This window comes from Cheilinus undulatus, linkage group 14, assembly GCF_018320785.1.
Source record: "Cheilinus undulatus linkage group 14, ASM1832078v1, whole genome shotgun sequence".
NCBI lineage: Eukaryota > Metazoa > Chordata > Actinopteri > Labriformes > Labridae > Cheilinus > Cheilinus undulatus.
The window spans coordinates 32,314,019-32,333,352 of record NC_054878.1 but is presented as its reverse complement, the minus strand read 5'-3'; the positions used below and the strand labels follow the sequence as shown (position 1 = coordinate 32,333,352).

The 19,334-nt window shown below is 40.6% G+C and overlaps 2 protein-coding genes across 2 annotated transcripts; both read left to right on the top strand.

Annotated features, from left to right (window-relative positions):
- Nucleotides 1-3,671: 3,671 nt before the first annotated feature.
- nek2 (NIMA-related kinase 2) lies at nucleotides 3,672-13,067 on the top strand. The gene is made up of 9 exons (XM_041804664.1): nucleotides 3,672-4,007; nucleotides 6,984-7,201; nucleotides 7,307-7,547; nucleotides 7,685-7,767; nucleotides 7,862-7,988; nucleotides 8,090-8,318; nucleotides 11,356-11,410; nucleotides 11,531-11,607; nucleotides 11,969-13,067. The coding sequence occupies exons 1-9, from the start codon at nucleotides 3,912-3,914 to the stop codon at nucleotides 12,172-12,174; spliced, it is 1,332 nt and encodes a 443-aa protein (XP_041660598.1). The 5' UTR covers nucleotides 3,672-3,911; the 3' UTR covers nucleotides 12,175-13,067.
- An 868-nt stretch (nucleotides 13,068-13,935) lies between these two features.
- slc30a1a (solute carrier family 30 member 1a) lies at nucleotides 13,936-19,052 on the top strand. The gene is made up of 2 exons (XM_041805761.1): nucleotides 13,936-14,862; nucleotides 16,388-19,052. Exons 1-2 carry the CDS (start codon nucleotides 14,286-14,288, stop codon nucleotides 17,293-17,295), a joined length of 1,485 nt encoding a protein of 494 aa, XP_041661695.1. The 5' UTR covers nucleotides 13,936-14,285; the 3' UTR covers nucleotides 17,296-19,052.
- The last annotated feature ends 282 nt before the right edge of the window (nucleotides 19,053-19,334 follow it).

Sequence of the window (19,334 nt, the reverse complement as noted above, 5' to 3'; positions counted from 1 at the left end):
TCTCTACATGTGTCTGATTCAGAGCTATAGCTCAAATGCTTCTCTTTCATTCAGGTGGTGTCCTGTTGAGATCTGCTGCTTTGTCAAAAAAAAAATCTACCTAAGCTTGAATCCATAGCAGAGACTTGCAGTACCCCCTACTAAAAATGCTGGGGCACAGATGGCCTAGCAGTAAGGTCAGGCCCCGTGTTTGGGAACGACCTCTGCAAACAAGTGTTCACAGTAACATGTAATGCGTCTTTCACATCACTGTGGAGGAATTTTGGCCCACTCTTTGCAGAATCGTCTCCGTCAGACACATTGGAGGGTTTTCCAGCATGAACGATCTGTTTATGGTCATGCCACAGCATCTCAATCAGATTTAAGTCTTAGCCTTGACTAGGCCACTCTTGAAACCTCATGCTTGAGGTCACAAACTGATGGCCGGACAATCTCCTTCAGGATTTTCAACCAGAACAAAAATTATATTTACATCAATTTGTCATACAGGTCGTAAAAGTTTAACTCCTGTCTCACCAGTCCACAGAATATTTTCACGAAAACCTTAGGGATCATCAAGACGTTTCTTGGAAAATGTAAGAAGAGCCTTTGTGCTCTTTTTCATCCGCTGTAGTTTTGGCCTTCGAACTCTCCCATGGATGTCATTTTTGCCCAGTCTCTTTCTTACTGTTGAATCATGACCATGGCACAGTCAAGTGAGGCCTACGGGTCTTCAGATGTTGTTTTGGGTTCTTTTGTGACCTCCTGGATGGGTCGTCAATGCGCTCTTGGGGTTTTTTTTGTAGGCCGGCCACTCCTGGGAAGATTCACCACTGTTACAAGTTTTCTCCACTTGTTGATAATGGCTCTCACCGAGGTTTGCTGGAGTACCAACACCTCAAAAATGGCTTTGTAAGTCTGATAGATGTCTCATCTGTTCTTGAATTTTTTGAGATGGTGGCATGATGTGTTGCTTTTTGAGATCTCTTAGCCTACTTCACTAAAGAGATTTCTTGATTCAACAGGTCTGGCAGTAATCAGGTCTGGCTGTGGCTAGTGACATTGTACCCAGCTTTCCAAAATCATGGTTAATCACAGGTAATTCATGATTTAACAAGGGGGTAGTTTCTTTTCACGCAGGGCCAGGTTTGGTATGGTAAAATGGCTCCATATTCTAGCTAGCACAAAGCTGTCTGTAACCTAATATTTGCTAAAATAAAATGAGAGTAGCCTCAGAATTTTTGGTCTAACTCTATAAGGAAGCAGATAAGAGTGTTTCCCAACAATTCCCCTCTGGGTATTATTAGCTCAGTGGCATTATCTCTTCATAACAGCATATAACTGTCATCTTTAAGTGTGTTAGCTTGACTTTACAAGGCTCTTTGACTCAAACTGAACCCAAACAAAGAAATCAGAGGTGACATAAGCACCATTAGATACTCTTAATCCCCCATTACAGCACCCTAGTTTCCCCAAAAGAGGTAAGAAGGTTATAACTGGATGTGGGATGTAGTTGTCTCCCTGTCCACCCTGGTGCTCCCTCTCAACTCCTGGCCTTTAACATGGCCATGTGACGTCAGAGCGGCCCCAGGCACCCGACTGTCTCTGTTGATTTTAGCTGTCAGTTTTCCGCTCAGCACCCGCCCGCTCCCCTCCGACTGTTCCTGGCTGATGTCCAAACTCCTCCAGCTCTTTGTAGGAGTGACCTTTGCAGAGGCAGACTGACAGACCGGCTCCGGAGCTCGCTCTCTTGGTGGTGTGTGTGGTGTCAGTGTGTGGTACTGGCAGTGGCGAGCGGAGAGGGCTGAGAGGATAATTTGAACACAACTGTTACTGTGGCTGCCCCAGTGAGAGGGCTGCTTACAGACAGAAATCCCAGAGACAGAGGCACAGATCACATGGCAAAATTGAGCTGTGAAGAGAAAAAATACAATCCTTTATCATTTAAATATATCATTTCAACTTCAACTCAGAGCAATGATGCTGCGCTCTCTTTTCAAGATCTGTCAGAGAATCAGAGCTGTCATAAAATGAGCATATGACTATCATTCATAGTCTAATTAGTTTGATCACAGTATGTTTTAATTACAAGATTCTTATGTAAATATATAATTACGGATCAGATATAATCCTTGTGAAAGCACCAAAAGGATAATACGACAGAGTTGAGTTTTGTAAAACTGCAAATGCTTTTCTGGGTGTTTTTTCAATCAGCCACCTTATTAGGTACACCTTGCTACCAAGTACGACCCCCTTTTGTCATCAGAACTGCTTTTATTCACTACGGCATAGATTCAATGAGGTGCTGGAAACATCCCCCTGAGATCTTGGTATATATTGACATGATAACATCATACTGTGGAGGCCTTTTTAGTTAAGTAAACTCATTGTCATATTTAAGAAACCAGTTAGAGAGGATTTGTGCTTTGTAACATTGTGAATTATCCTGTTAGTAGTAGCCATCAGAGGATGGGTATACTAATGGACTTGCTCAGCAACAATACTCAGGTTGGCTGTGGCATTCAGTGCTACCTTTCTTGGATGGCAACTCCTAAGGGGGTCATGCTGGGCCAAATAAAGACCACAGACACTGAGAAGGGCATCAGACTCCCATGTTCCTGACATATGCACCAGTCAAACTGCTCTGGCACCAGCCTGTAGCCTTTTTATGTATTCAGGAATAAAGGGGGAGAGCGGTTATTCAGAAAGATTAACAAAACCCTAAGGGTCCTAATTACCAGGCTTACAGGGGCCATAGATATTTTAATGACCTGTCAAAACCTTTCATTTTCAGAAAAGCTGAGCATCGTAAAGTTGATCAGAGGTAACCAAATTTCTTATTCAACCTGAATAATAACCACTCTTATCAATGAAATAAAAAAATGAATATTAATTATTTATGCTGTAGTAACATTAACTTTTTCCTATTGTAAACTCATTTTCTCAAAACAGAATAATCCTTTTTGACAAATTTTTCAATATGAATGGGCAGATAAACTAAACCAACTTTAAATTAATGTTAGACTAGCTACTGATCAAACACACATGCATTGATATCATCAATAAATCACAACTGGGGAGATCCCATTCTCTGGGTTTTTCAGCGGCCCAGTCAATTCTGTGGGCAGCTTTGCACACCCATGTTAATTTTCATTCCTTTCTATTTGATGCATTAACTTGGTAAATGAAATAACTTATATAACATTTGAATAAAATATTTTTATGAGAAATAGTTTGTGAAAAAAAGGCATATGTAGCCTACGCAGTGCCAAGTGAGCAACAAGGAGCTGTACAGCTCTGTTTTTTATTTTATTTTTTAGATAATTTGATATCCTGAAAAAAACCCAGATTTGAGCCTTGGGGAATAAACTCAGAGGAAATGCATTTTTTGCTAACAAATAACCTTGCAAATGCTTCTAGTTGCATGAAAAAGATCTCTTTCTGAATAATTTTTACTGAAGATACTTTGAAAGTGTGACCGATGCGTGTTTTTGACCAGACTGTGCATTTCTGGCGCCATCCTGTGGAGAGTTGCATGCATGTCGTCTACCCGCTCTACTCTCGCGGTTTTCAGGCGCTTAGCAACCCCACAAGTTGTATTTTTTTCCAGACCAATCAGAAGCCACCACTAGGACAGAGCGAACCAATAACGATTGGGTATTTAGGCACCAATTTAAACCCAGAGCGTGCACTTCCTGTTTGATTCACAACTGCAATACACGAGTGTTTCAGTGAAAGAGCGATTCAAAACTTGGTTTGTTTTGTTTGGGAACAAAGGCGACCTAAACTTAGACAATAATTCTGAAGTTACTTGTTTAAGTTTATCAACAGACGAGTCTTTCTTAGTTTTAACTGCTCTGTGCTAACGCTGAGTACACGCTAACGTTAGCTTAAGACAGCTAGTTTCAACGTTAGATTCGGTAGGAAACAAGATGCCGTCCCGTGTGGATGAGTACGAGGTGTTGCACACTATAGGCTCGGGTTCCTATGGAAAATGTCAGAAAATAAGACGGAAATCTGATGGAAAAGTGAGTAACAGTAACCCACATGCGTACAATGCCTACTTGTAGCTAGGTAACGCTAACGTTCACCTACCACCTTTAGTTAGTCGATATAAAGTTGTGCTATCGTTAATTAAGATAATATTTAACGACAGACTAGACTACCTCACTTTTTAGTTCAAGTTTTATCACTTGGTACTTTTACCAAGAAATACTTAACGGAGGATTCTTGCCGTCTTTCTGAACAACGATGAACAATGTAAGGAAGAGGTTTTTAGATGGCTATTTTGAAATGACGCATAAATAGATGGCAGTCATGTTGATGTGCTTAAAAAACATTTGACTTAACTTTCAAAAAACTCGAGAAGAGTGCAGTATCTTACATGTATATAGTTGCAAAGTTGGAGTAAGATGTCTGATTAATAAAAACTTTATATCCATGCAGGTGTTTGAAGCATAGAGCCTCAGGTTTTGTTTTCTACGTGCACTGTAACACCTCATGCACTTAAACTGCACTGGTCACTTTAGTCCAGTCCTATAGCCACCTTCTGTATTGTTATAGGTGGGTCTTTGCATAATATTGTAGTGTTCATGTTGTCTGCTGTATGTCTGTTTTATGTATATATTTTTATTCTTTATGTACAAGCTTGATGTACGCCTTTCTATGTATACCATCAACCTGCCTGGGACTATGGATGGAAATTAGCCTATGGGTACAATGTGGCACATTTGCATGTCCATGTTCATTTATGTGCACCTACAATAGATGAAATAATGGCTATTTCAGCCAGCAGGCAGAAAAATGATCAGAAACCATTATTTGTGTAACGCTCCTGAATTATTTAAATTATTTATAAAGAACAAAAACTCTATTTTTAAATGTTCTTCCTATACCCTCTTATATTGCATTGTTAATAACTAGATTTATAGGAAGAATAAGCACACAATTTGAGTATGTCTCTAAAGTTATAGGATATTGTAATAAATTGCATCCATATCTGTAACCAATGTGTTTTAGCTTCTAAAGTGCAGTAGAGGCCAATGTTTAGGGCTGGGCTATTAATTTAAATTTATCATTATTTATTTTAGATTTATTTTGGGGCATTTTTGTGCCTATATTTGATAAAGGAGGACAGTGGATAGAGTCGGACACAGGGACGAGAGCGGGGGGAGACATGCGGTAAAGGGCCTCAAACCGGATTCGAACCCCGGCAGTCCGTGTACATGGGGCGCGCTTTAAACCACTACGCAACCTGCACCCCAATCAATTAAAATTCAGAAGAAATCACAATATGCACTGCTGCAATTTTCAAATCACAGAAGGTCTAATAATTCTTTGACCTGAAATGTGTGTCAGAATACCAGTTTAATACTTTTTCTGGCACAGAGATGTTATGCTCTACACATCTACAGAGTCATTTTTTAAAAATAGTTTACAAAAAGTCCTATTTTAATGTTTTTCTGAATGAGAATGACATAAAATAATTGATCCCTAATACAAAATTTCATATCCAATTAGCAATATGAGTCAAAATGATCACAATTAGAACAAATAATTTGTTCAGCCCAAAAAAAAATTCAAATTCTCTTTATTGCTGTACTGCCTCATCAAAAGACTCAGCTCAACCTTCACCATTGATACCACAGGCTGAAAAGACATTAATTATTCGGAAACGTCAGTAGATTTGCTTAGTGCTTTGACTAAAGAATAATCTGGTGGTGGGCAAGTTTAAAGACTGAGAGATCAGTCCATAGATGATTTTGGATGTGCTGTCAGTGTCATCATCTGACAGGGATCCTGTTTTCTCTGTGTGGTTAATCAGCTGTTCAGTGTTCATTGTTAATAAATGCTCTTGATCAGCTCTCTTTATAAAAATCAATGCATTCAAACAATGGGTATATTTTACCCACTGCCTTTTTTAGGTATAGAGATCCCTGGCAAAGAAAACTGCAAATCCCCAGTCCTGTTTCTAACCAAAAGTTGCTGCAAGCAAGAAAGAGAGCAACATGGGTCCATTCCAGTTCACGGATCAGTAAATACTGACATTTTTCAAGCTCTTTTGCATCTCATACAGATGCAAAAGCTGCCTTTGTGTGTTAAAAGAAGAGAGCAGAGGTAATAACAGTGTCTATACTGCACAAATAAGCTTTCATAAGGCATTAATTCCAGAGCATTTGTAGAAAATTTCAGGAGCTTTGCCTCAGAAAACTTACTAAGTTATTTTTTTTACACATGGCTCATAGCAGGAAATTGTCCCTGTCAGGTGGGGGTTGGCAAAACAAATTTACGCATTGTGTGCATTCACAAATGGCTAGCTCTGAAATGTTGCAAATGCATTTGTGCAATCAAGACAGTGTGCAAGAGTCTGCTTGAAACTTTTTGTTATTAAAGCAAGAAATGAGTCAATACTGGGTGCTTAGGACTTCTATTTTTGTGGAGGTGGTATTGAAATAATTTGATTTTCAATATTATCATACCAAGATTTGAAATTTAAAAACCAGGACAACTTTAGTAAAGGCTTATGTTAAGAATGTTGCAGAAGATACTCTGTCTGCTAATGCATGTAAGGCAGATATTTTTCTTCGACTTTGACTTGCATGTGCAAATATACATTGCAGACATTAGATGGCATTTGTTATACAATATACAAATGCATACAAATGAGATATCACATTTTTAAAGAGTTGGTATACAAACAAGACACAATTCTCCTTTTATTCATAGTTTGTTGTAATAGGTTTCTTTATTACATGCTGAGACTTTTTTTCATCTTAAGCCTTACTTTGCGTTCTATTAGTGGCCTAAGTCAGCTATTTCTATCTATTTTAACATTTGTTCATGACTGACTTTGACTCTTCTTTTTTAAATTTTACATCACAATTTTCATCATTTTGCTTGTAACCTTAAGTTGTTTCAGATGTTAACAACAACACCATTACCATGTGTCTTAATGAGCTGCAACATCTCATTTCCATCCTACTTTTACTGCTTCTTTTCTGTAGATCCTTGTGTGGAAGGAGCTGGACTATGGCACCATGGCGGAGAGTGAAAAGCAGATGCTGGTGTCGGAGGTGAACCTGCTGCGGGAGCTTAAACATCCAAACATTGTCAGGTACTACGACCGCATTATAGACCGGAGTAACACCACACTGTACATCGTCATGGAGTACTGCGAGGGAGGGGACCTTGCAAGTGTCATCGCCCGATGCATCAAGGAAAGGTGACTACGATCATAGTGTTGACGTACAAAGTGCATTGATGTGTCTTCTGTCTGCATTTGGGGATTTTTGAAACTACATGCGCAAGTGTAATTGTGTTTTTAAAGGCGTTATTTGGAGGAGCAGTTCATCCTTAGAGTCATGGCACAGCTCACGTTAGCCCTGAAGGAGTGCCACAGGCGCAGTGACGGCAGGGCTACTGTTCTTCACCGAGACCTGAAACCAGCCAACATTTTCCTCGATATCAAACAGAATGTGAAGCTAGGAGACTTCGGCCTAGCAAGGATCCTGAACCATGACACCAGTTTTGCAAGAACCTTTGTTGGGACACCTTACTACATGTCTCCAGTGAGTTCCTTTAATCCTGCTATATCTGAGGTTTTCATATCATCTCACACCATTATTTTCAGGGAATATTTTGAGCAATTACCTTGACATCTTGAGCCTCCTGATTGATTGAAAAGCCTAATTTGCTTTTCTTGTAGGAACAAATAAACCGGATGTCGTACAACGAGAAGTCAGATATTTGGTCTCTGGGATGTTTGCTGTATGAGCTCTGTGCTTTATCGTAAGTTTTCTATCTCCTTTGCTTGGGTTTATTTTTCCAGCTGCAGGTTTGTGACCTTGAATCTTAAAATGTTCCCTTTATCTCACTGGTTTAGCCCTCCATTTACTGCCTACAACCAAAGAGAGTTGGCAGAGAAGATCAGAGAGGGGAAGTACAGAAGAATCCCGTATCGATACTCTGAAGAACTAAACATCTTACTCAGCAAAATGCTCAACCTGAAGGTTAGATATGAATTATTTAGCAATCCTGTATATTTTAGAGACTTTTCAACCAGTCTATGACTTTAAGTAGGGTTCATTTTTCTGTCTTTGTCTTTAACCAGGATTATCTGAGGCCGTCTGTGGAGTCCATCCTACAAAGCAGCCTTCTTGCTGAGGCTGTCTCTGAGGAACTGAGGAGGGCACAGGCACGACTGAGGAGGAAGTCAGCAGACTCTGACTGTCCTCTTCAAAAGCAGGCTGAACCTGCGTCTGCTGCAGAACTCAGACTCAAGGAACAAGCGCTGCGGGACAGGGAGAAGGCGCTGAAGGAACGAGAAGAGAGGCTTGAAAGTATAACAGTTGATTCTACTTCTCTGTTTGCAATTCAGATCCATTCCTGGTCAGAGTTTTTAGGAGCACTCACACTAAGGCCTGCTGCACCATACTGTGCTGAAGCACAATTTTTCCCCCCTTCCCAGTACCCTGCTGGCCCATCATGCTTCAGGCCCAACCTGGGCACTATACTTCCCATCATAATATGACATGCAGTTTATAAAAAGCTTAGTCTCGCAGTCAGCTTAAGGCAGCACAAACAACATGACAGTAATGTTATGGCACATGTGGGATTGGTTAGATACAGCTGTAGTACTTGCCGCTGATGTTTAAAATTGTTGATTGGAACAATCATATTGATTACACATCAAGTCCGCTGTGCTTACTCGTGCTTGTGTTCTTAGAAGAGCAATTGTACAGTGCCGAGGTCAACCTCTCCCCTCTGTTTCATGGCCAAAAAAGAGTAATATGCCAGTCAACAAAGTTTACTTCGGGGGTCAAAGGTGCTAAGGCACGATATAGATGGCCTAGTTTGAGTGCACCTGTAATTGCTACATGGTTGCACAATAAGACCGTGTTTAGACTGCCAGGTCTGAAGGGTCACCCTTGACTTTTTGCCTACACTAACAATGTCACAGAGGCACAATGGGGGACAGATGAATCCTGCCTGTGTGCCAGCATCATTGGTAGTAACAGGTGTTAAGGCGAGACAGCGGGGAAAAGCTGCACTGTGATCTCTCATGCTTCAATAACAAGAAACATGATGTGAACTGACACCAAGATGTAGAAATTAATAAGAACTTAAACAGTGGGCAATTAATCATGTTTCAAAATCAGTTACCATTTTAGCCTCCAGTCATCTTAAGAGCAAGATAACAATGATCACTGTTGTGATGTATGATAAATGTTTTAGTTTATGGATATGTGTGGCACAAGGGTGCACCAGGACAACTTCATAAAACAGAGATTTTGTATGTTTTTTATCCTACATTATTACATATATTTAGATTTTTCTCTTATTTGTATGTATTGCTGTTGTATTGCACATGTTTGAGTGTAACTCCACTCAAACACTGCAGTTTTCAGACATGAATTTTGAGTTGCACAACTCACTTGGAAGTTGGGCTGACACTCAGCCTGATGTGTGGCATTTGTTGTGCAGTGCACAGGAGGACACAGTGGCTGACAAGCTGCTACAAACTGGTCGGATGGATTTCTGGCATGTTTGATCATTTGGTCAGGGTATTTTTTTCTTTTCTAAACTGTCATACACCATCTTCAAATATCATGAAAACAGGTGCTATGTCTGTTTGATCTGCCTTCCCTGCCTATTATCAAAGATGATAATGAGCAAAAGATTTAAATAGGCAAGAAATAGACCTATCCGGTTGAATCAAAATGGATAATTTCAGTGATACATATGCAAAAATATTGGTCATAAGACAAAGCATTGCCAGATTTGACTGGTTTAATGAATGCCAGGTTAAGAGCAGTTTAGGAACTAAAAGAATCAGCTCATATTACTATACTAAACGAAAAGATCCAGATCGCTAAAAAGAGCTGAAATTCCAGGGATTGGCTGACAAATTTAGCGGCCAATTGTGTTTGCTGCCAGTGCTGTGTGTGAGATGCAGAGAGTGTTTTTGTCACTGTTTGTAGCTATTTGAACCACACAAATAAGACAACAGATCTGACTTCAACCTCTGTCAGTGAGACCTGTCAAAGGTAGCCTCAGTGTCATTTATTACAGTCCATCCTGACTTCACATGTATGATGCCAGCACTCAGGTCATTGGCCCCAATCGGATCTTTCAGTATGAGAACATAAACTGTGAGCTTTGTTGTCGCACAGTGTATGCTGACTTTCCACAGTGATTGTCAGGGAGTCTGGCTTGAGAGTGTTTCATTTCTTCACTGTAAATGCATGTGATGCAGATGTTGTAAAATGATCGTGCTCAATAATTATCATCACAGAATCAGTCAGTTAAATTGTAGTTACTATTTTCACAATGATCCAACAGCCCTTGTACAAAAGCATGACTGCTGATCTTTATTCTGAAAACGGTTAGTCTTGCCTAGGGCTAGGCAATTTATCGCAAATTAGATTAAATCGCAATATGGCCTGCTGCAATTTTCGAATCGCAGAAGGTGCAATATTTCTTTTACCTGAAATTTGTGTCTTTGTGTCAAAATACCAGTTTAAAAATTTCTTGCTGCGGAGACGTTCTGCATTAAATATCATCCAAACATTCTAGTGGCCTATTTTTGAGTTCATGTACAAAAAAAATCCTATTTTCTTAAATTTTGTGTGTTTTTCTTGTCATATATAAGAATTATATAACATTATCATTCCCTTTGATACTACATTTCATTTACGATTTGCAAAATGAGTCAAAATCATTACAATTAGATATTTTTAAAAAATTGTTCAGCGCTGGTTTAATCTAATATTGTGGTGGCTATAGTTTAGAACAAATTATTGTTTGCTTTTGTTGGGAAATAGATGAGATGAGGAACTTAAGAAATAATCGTGTATAAAATCGCAATATTGGGTAAAAAAAAAACAAACAAAAAAAACACGCAATTAGATTATTTGCCCAATCGTTTAGCCCTAGTCTTGCCGACCTGTTATTAGACTTTTCGAACCAGCAAACTAATTCATAGTATTATCCTTTAACTTCTGCACTATCCAAGAGGATCACAGCTGTAGATTTTTATTGCCTTTTTTTTTTTTTTTTTTGGAAAACATGGCTTTTCAGTTGTAAATAGCATAGCATAATACCTTTTTTAAAATGACTGGGGGTAACTGTGCTACCTTGACACTCTTCATCTATCCCCTGCACCTAAATCCTTAAAATATTTGTTTTTACAGGTGAACTTGTTTAACAGGAACAGGTTTGTTCATGCTGTGTGTGCCAGAGGTGTTGCAGCTGACTGTTCACCTACTATTACTCTGTGAAACAGTTACTTTGGCCTAGTTGAAGGGGAGTGACTCTGCTAATAAACATTACAAATTCCAAAAATAAAAATTTCCCTTCACTGTCCTTCTGTTGCAGAAAGAGAGCAGGAGCTTTGTGTCCGTGAGCGGCTGTCAAGTGAGAAGCTTGCTAGGTAAAACTCTTACATTTCATAAAGTTAAACTACTGTTTGTCTCTAGTTTTCTAATTCTACCATGTTGTCATCTGTCAGTCTTACAAGTAGAGGTTATAAAATCTTTGCCTCATGTTTCAGGGCAGAAAGTTTACTGAAGAATCACAACTGTCTACTGCTGCAGAGGGACATGGCACCATTGTATGGCAAGAACATAGGTATGACACCTCGACGAAGACCTCTGGATGCTCGGAACAGAGAGGATTATTGAGCAGTGTTTATCTTCAGTGTTTTTTTCTGTTATTGCTTTTGTTTAGAATGTGGATGATAAAATTGTATTTATTATTTTAATTCATGTAAATACTGTTTTTATACACCAATAAAACTTATTTATAACATGTTTTAATAAAAACAATACAACTTATATTATACACCTTACAATGGGTAATATAACTGTAATGCTGGACTGCAGAGACTGGTATAAAGTCTGATCTTTGTTCTTCAGTTCAAATGGATAAAAGCATTTTTAGAGAAGCTCTATATTAGAGACCATAAGTGACTGTTGTTATTTGGTTCTAGATGTGGAAGAGCTCTCCCCCAGCAAGAAACGGGTCCACTTCGCAAGCGAGAGCAAAGAGAACCAGCGGCCTGATAGCCATCAGAGTGTGACACCCCATGTGCTGATTCTTAGGAGACTTCAGTTGGCAAATCTGCGCGCTCAACAACTGAATGAGATGGAGAAGACCTGTCAGTTAAAGAGCAGACAGATACTAGGCATCCGCTGATCATACAGATATCACTGTGACATATGACTGTATGTGAAAGAGTCAATAACTGGATGTAAAATAAGCCTTATTTATATGATAGGTCAGTAGCTGTAACACCAAGAAAGCAAACTTGTTTCATTGTTGCAGCTTTGTATTCTTTAATTTGATGTGTGCTTCAATGTTCTAGGCAGCTATTGTGCTTATGAATGCTATGTGCAAATCTGAAAATATGCAACGTAATTTTACTTTATCTACTGCTTTGAAGTAGTTGACTTTAATCCAGTGGTTCTCAACTGATCAATCCTCAGGATTCAAAATCACAACCCAAACACCAACATTTTCAACCACTCTGATTTATTAAATATACAGCATGGACATTTGGAAGAAAATGTGTGGCTGAAAAAAGAGATGAGAGAAAACTAAAAGGTGTCAAAAGTGCATCATAATTAAAACCCTAGGTGGAATGTATGCTTACATTTTATTTTGCTCCATATTCCTGTGTTTTGAAATTTGGGTCATTTTCTAAAAATGTGGAGAAATGATGTGATGAGGAAACCAGTTTGTATTCCAAAGAAGAGAAGAGAAGCTAAATAAGTCGCAACCTTGGGAAAACTGCAAAAATTTGCTTTTGATCACAGAGAAGCAGAATAAAATAAGATGTTTCAGTGTATGTCGTCTTAGGCTTCTGTACATCATAGACTTTTTGCCAAACATTTTTTCCAGGATCCTTTTTTGGGTCCCTGTCTACCAGTTGAGAACCACTGCCTTAGTCTTCAAGTAAACTATGCAGACTGAAAGATTAAAAAAGCCAATTATTGTATTCCTGTCCAATCTATTTATTCATAGAAATGGCATGCAATTAGAGTTTATGTGATGTGGTCTATAATTTGTTGTAGAGATTATTGTGAACCTTGCTGTGATATGTGAATTAAAACAACTTGGAAAAAAGGTTTACTTTTTCTTAAAAGAAAAAAAAAGATACTAGTGCCGTCAAAATCTTTGATTGTGATTAAAAAATGTATGCTAATTAATCACACTTATGCCATTTGTTACTATTAAATCCACCAGTAGTGCAGTCGTTTTCATTTCTCGACATATGCAAGAAATAATTAATTTATTACATAGCCTATAATTAATACAATTTCTTCATTGACTGACAGCACTAAATCATACTATAATGCTACACAATTGTGTAATGGCACATTGTACCCACAAGGGGTCATCAGCTTCTCATGAGTAATCAGATGCTCATGAGAAATTGATGCTTTTTATTTACCGTGACGGCTGAGGCAGATAAATAAATGTGTTTGGTTTGATTTCGTTCAAATCTGAATGATTTCACTATGTGAAAGCGAATAGTTACACTCAGCTTGAAGGCATGTTAATGCTATCAATTAAATAAGTGTTAATGTAAGCTTGAGGCGGCCACTTAAACGCTTTGTTTTCTGATTATATCATCGTTAGAAAAGGCAAACACTGATGAGAGCCATTAATTCTCCGTTGAAACCGCAGCAAGTTAAACATGTAAGCGCCGAATAGAGTATTTTCTACCAATACTCAACACTGACCCATCAATGACATCATCGCGAGACTTCAGCTGCCGTTAGCGTGCGTAGCAACCACTGTTGTCTCACTTGCTTGCTCCGCCCGCTTGCGAGAGTTGCAAAAGACGACCAATCAAATCCCACAACGAACCTTCTCCACCAATGGGAGTCGCCAAGGGCGTTTTCCAAACGGTGCCGTGTTCCGTGTGGAAAGTTTACCGGCTCGGGTGCAAAGTTTCAGCCGTCTGCAAATCGAAGCCCGTCGGCTAACGCCTCTGGAATACGCTGGTGACGACAGCGGTTTACTTCTGCATAACTAGAATCGTTCCTCGGATAAATTTCGGCAGTGGTTGCCCTCCGACCACAGCTGAGTGATGCTGGCGTCGCTGTATAACGGCAGTGGATGAACACGTTAGCATTGATCGTATTGTCTCAGGGAGCCAGCTAGCTCAGCGTAAGTCGCTAGCCTGAAGTGTTGAACCAGAGAGCTAGCAAGCCAATGTCTTAGTGCGCTCGGTGGAAGGCACAGGGAAAGGTTTAGTCGAAACTTTACTCGGGGAAGGACTACGAGGAAATAAAAGGAAAATGGCTTGTGAGCCCAACCGTGTCAAGCTGCTATGTATGCTCTCGTTGACTTTTGGTTTTTTTATCGTCGAAGTGGTGGTCAGCCGGATAACTTCATCTCTGTCGATGCTGTCGGACTCCTTTCATATGCTGTCGGATGTCATTGCCTTGGTAGTGGCTCTGGTCGCGGTGAGATTCGCTGAGAAAACCCAGGCGACCAACAAAAACACCTTCGGCTGGATCCGGGCGGAGGTGATGGGGGCTCTGGTCAACGCAGTGTTCCTCACTGCGCTGTGCTTCACCATCGTCCTGGAGGCTGTAGAGCGCTTCACAGAGCCCCATGAGATCGAGAGCCCGGTGGTGGTGGCCGGGGTCGGTGCTGCCGGGCTGGTGGTCAACCTTCTCGGACTCTGCTTGTTCCACGGACACGCAGGCGGAGGCCACGGACACTCACACGGAGGTCATGGGCACTCTCATGGAAACAAGAACAAGAGGGTAAAAACCAAGTCTAAGAAGGCTGGAAATGGATCTACTTTAGAAGAGACCAACAACCTAGTGGGGAACCACAGCAGCCCTGGTGAGGCCAGGCAGAGAAATGGTGAGTAAACAAACGGAGGGATTTTTTTCATAACCTGTCAACTTGTGTAATCTTTTCTTTTTACAGGCCAATATCAAGTGTCAAAAAATCCTCAAAGCCAGCCCCACTGTGGCCCACATTAAATCTGACAGCATGTGCTGGACCTTATCTCCATTGTTAGCAGTCCAGATTGCATAATAGTACATACACATGTCTTCAGATCACCCTGAGGACACTCTGCCAGAGTGACTAATCCTTATTGTTTCTTCTGTGACAGAAGAAATTCAGACAGCTGGGTTTGTTATCAGATATTTGCCGGGAGGTTATCCTATCCTTGGAAACATGGACTTCTTTAGTGACTCACTGATGAAGTCTCAAGTTTCAGCTCTGTAGATATAAGCGCTTCTGTTAACTTCCTGTTTTTTAGGCAAGTCCAAACTTGTGCCGGAGTCTAATGTATCAAAATTCCTTTAACTTTATTCCTCCTCATGCTCAAAATGTGTTCTTACAATAGCTAAAGCCCTATTATCATCGTTATCCTGGTGGCAGGTTACCCAAATTAACACCTAATTGTCTTATTTTTGTTTCTTGGTTGGGGTTCAGTGTCAATTTAATATCTGCTGGTTGACAAAAAAGCAACAGAAGACTACAAAAAGCTTAATTGGGCTTACAGTTGGCCATAAATCAGCTCCCATCCTCCCTAACAGTAGGGTAAAACCATACAGAAGACGATCTCCCCCACACTGTCAGGCCTCACCAGTTTCAATAAAAGGAGGCAATACCCCCCCTCCTCCTCTGTGCTCTGTTACTGGGTCATACATCAGTGTAACCGTGGACTCAACAGCCCCAGCCACACCATTAGCCGTTGATGAATGGCTCTGCGACGGCCACAGCATCCTGGGATGGAGGCGAGAAGCCGTTGCTCAGGTGCCTTACCCTCAGAAGCGTGCACCCCGCCATGCTGCCTGCAATTACTAATTGAATTTGCTTGAAGTATATTGCAGACTAGTGTTTAGGATCCCCCATGCTGGGAGTTTTCTGTCATATAATCCTGCACTGCTGTCTGGCATGTTTCGTCTATTTGTTGCCCAGAGCGATCACGGCACAGACGTAGTTGTACAAGTGATCCATCTTCCACGGTAGCTAGAACGTTATGGCAGGAAAGAAATCGCTGAGTTAGCTTAATGGACAGATTTTTTAAAAGTAAATTCTCCTTTGTCATTGTCCCTTGAATTATAAGGAAACATCTCTAGCTTCCTGTATCCTGATTGCTTTTTAGGCTTGTTTTTGGCATTTTAGTTTTAAGTCTCAATTGTGCTCTGTGCTTTGACCCCAAATTATGTAACTTCGCAATTTATCAACTGGCTGCTGCTGATAGCAGCATCTAGAAATCACATTACAGCGGGCTGCAGCTTTAGAGCTTTGATTTCTTCTATAACAAGCATATTGTTGTTGTTTGATAATTTCTGTATTTGTTTTCAAGTGTCATAATCCAACTCTTGCCCCATTCATTCAACTAAACTCTGCATTTTTTTTTCTTCTTCAGAATTAAGCCGTAAAGGGAGCACAGAGGTGCAGATGAATGGAAACACCCACTATGAAGAGATGGACCATGGCCATGAACACGACTCATCGCAGCTCAACATGCGTGGAGTGTTCTTGCACGTGCTTGGTGACGCCCTGGGCTCTGTCATTGTGGTGGTCAATGCTATTATATTTACCTTTGTGTGGAAGCCCTGCAAAGCCCACGAAACATGCATCAACCCATGTATCAACAGCCACACTACGGACCACCAGCACGTCAACCACACATTGATCAACCTGCTGGAAGGTCCCACTGTGTCACCCATGACGGTTGCTGGTCCCTGCTGGGTTCTCTACCTGGATCCCACACTCTGCATCATTATGGTGTGCATCCTGCTATACACCACCTACCCCCTGCTCAAAGAGTCAGCCCTCATCCTGCTGCAGACCGTGCCTAAGCAGATCAACATGCACCGCCTCAACGAGCGGCTTCTGAGTCTGGATGGCGTCCTTGCAATCCACGAGCTACACATATGGCAGCTGGCCGGCAGTCGCATCATAGCAACGGCGCACATCAAGTGCCACGACCCCACGTCATATATGGACGTGGCCAAGCGGATCAAGGACTTCTTCCACGACGAGGGCATCCACGCCACCACCATCCAGCCAGAGTTTGTCACATTTAGCTCGGAGTCTCGAGACTCCCTGTGCGAGCTCTCCTGTCGGACTCAGTGCGCTCCCAAGCTGTGCTGTGGCTCAGGGGACAAACAGGGTGCAGGCCCTGAGAGGAAGACCAGTAGTGACTGCAGAGCTGCAGCCTCAGCCCTGGAGGTGATAAATGAGACCCCAGAGCAGGCTGCAGCCATTCAGGTGTGCCCTCGCTCAGAGGCTGAGGTCATGATAGCCAGAGAGGTGGAGTCATCTCTGTGAGATGGAGGGGATGGAGAGAAGCAGAGGAGAAGCTGGAAAACCATTGCATCAGGCTCATCCTCATTGTCATTGGTGCTGTTTTCTTTTAGATCTGTGTCTCTGTCACAGACATACTTTCCTCAGCCTTACATTCTCTGTCATTGCCTCTTGTTTTAGGTAAAATTTCCCCCAAAACCCTCCGTGATCATACATTTGAACTTTTTTATTCCACTTTGATGACTCTGTTTACCGATTTCCAACCCCCCCAGCCTCTCCTCTGCCCTTCTCTTGTTGTCTGTTGCCCTGGCAGTGTCGTGGCCATGCATGTTGGGGTTCACTGACCTATCTCCTCCAGGACCGGAGCGAGGCCTGCATGAGTGTCCCTCATTAGCACCGTGTTGTGATGTGTCATCTTGTCCCATGGTGTTTCTGTGCCAAAACTTGTCACTGCAGGATTGAAAGGATCCAAGCGAGTCCCCCTCCACTCTTTGAAAAGGACACACACAAAAAAATGCAAGTCAGAGCACACACCATTAGGTTATTTTGTTTAGCCTACAGACCTGTTGGCAAAGAGTCTACCTTTGTTGTCTTTAGCATAGGCTTTAAGCAGATCTATTTTCTTACTCTGGCCCAAAATTGAAGAGTATTGTATTGCATACTAATTTAAGTATTTAAGTTATTAGAAAAGCTCTATTTCTCTCTGTAGATGCTGTTTAATATTTAGTTTGGATTATAGAATCATTTTTGCAATTTTTTTTCTGTCTTGAATATTTGACAGAACATCTATGCTGTAGTCAGGTTTTTTATTATTAAAGGTTATGTTTTTTAATGATTCTACTTCTCAAGACTTTCCTCTGGCCTTGACTCAGTTGAAATTGCAGTCCTAAGTTGAATACAAAAGCCGTATCTACAACCTCTTTCACATTGCCTTGTAAACTCAAACAACTGCTGTGGTAAAGCACTGAGTGTAGTCAACACAGAATAACGGAACTTGTTGCAATGGCACAGTCACCTAATTAAATGTTCCTTTATCATTTTGATGCCTTGCAAGCCAGAGGGTCAAGTCTGTTGTGAAGCAATTAGCACTGTATGCTATTATGAGTAATGAAACACTATTCTCTGATTCTGTAATGGAAAGCTTTCCGATGGTGGCTGTTGATTTTAGTTAAATATCCTGATGAATGTGTTCGGCACCTAGTCACTCTCCATGCTGGAATATGGTGTTTCCAGGACGTTCTACTATGTTTGCATGACCAAACTGAGACCTGGTGTTCGACTTTTATGAGCTCCACTTTGAGCTCCAGTTGCTGCTTACCAGTTTCTGCTGGTATCCCCCAACATTAGTCATAACTGTGTAGGGAATGACTCATCTTGTAGTTCTTCTGTCCTCTGCTGTGGACTGCTGAGCCAGCTTTTTGTTTCTCTTGCTGAATTGAAGTCCATATAGTGGCCTTTGAAATTTTATGGATTTTCCCTCATCACCACAGATATCATTAGAAGGTGATCCATCAATGTGTCTCCACTCCCAATTTAATGTGTATGCAATATACTGTGTGATGGGAAATATATTTGATGCGTTCCTCCATTTGTAATGTTGGGTCACTTTTATTCTTTGTCTTTAAAGACTTGAGCTCTATGTGCAAATTGAAAACAAGTGTTTTTTAATTTTAGATATGACATGTCAACTGATGTGTTTTTGATATACTATATATCAACAGTACTGTCCAATGTGTCATTGTGAAATAAAAAAAATATGGCTGTTTGGTACAGTTTATCAACCAAAACGTGTCCATTCTCTCATTTTTTTTCCTGACATTTACATGGAAATGACAAAAATGGGTGAAAACTTTTAATGTGAAAAATATAATTATAAAAATAAGGAAGCTTATTGAGTTCACTTAAATAATAAAATAAATATAAGCAGTGTTTTCTTCATTACGATCATTATCTTGGAAATACAAGAAAAAATATGAAATCTTGCCGTTTTACTGAATGGTTATTATCTCAGAAGTGTGACCAAAAAATATTCAAAATACGATTTTTATTGTTTTTCCTAAGAT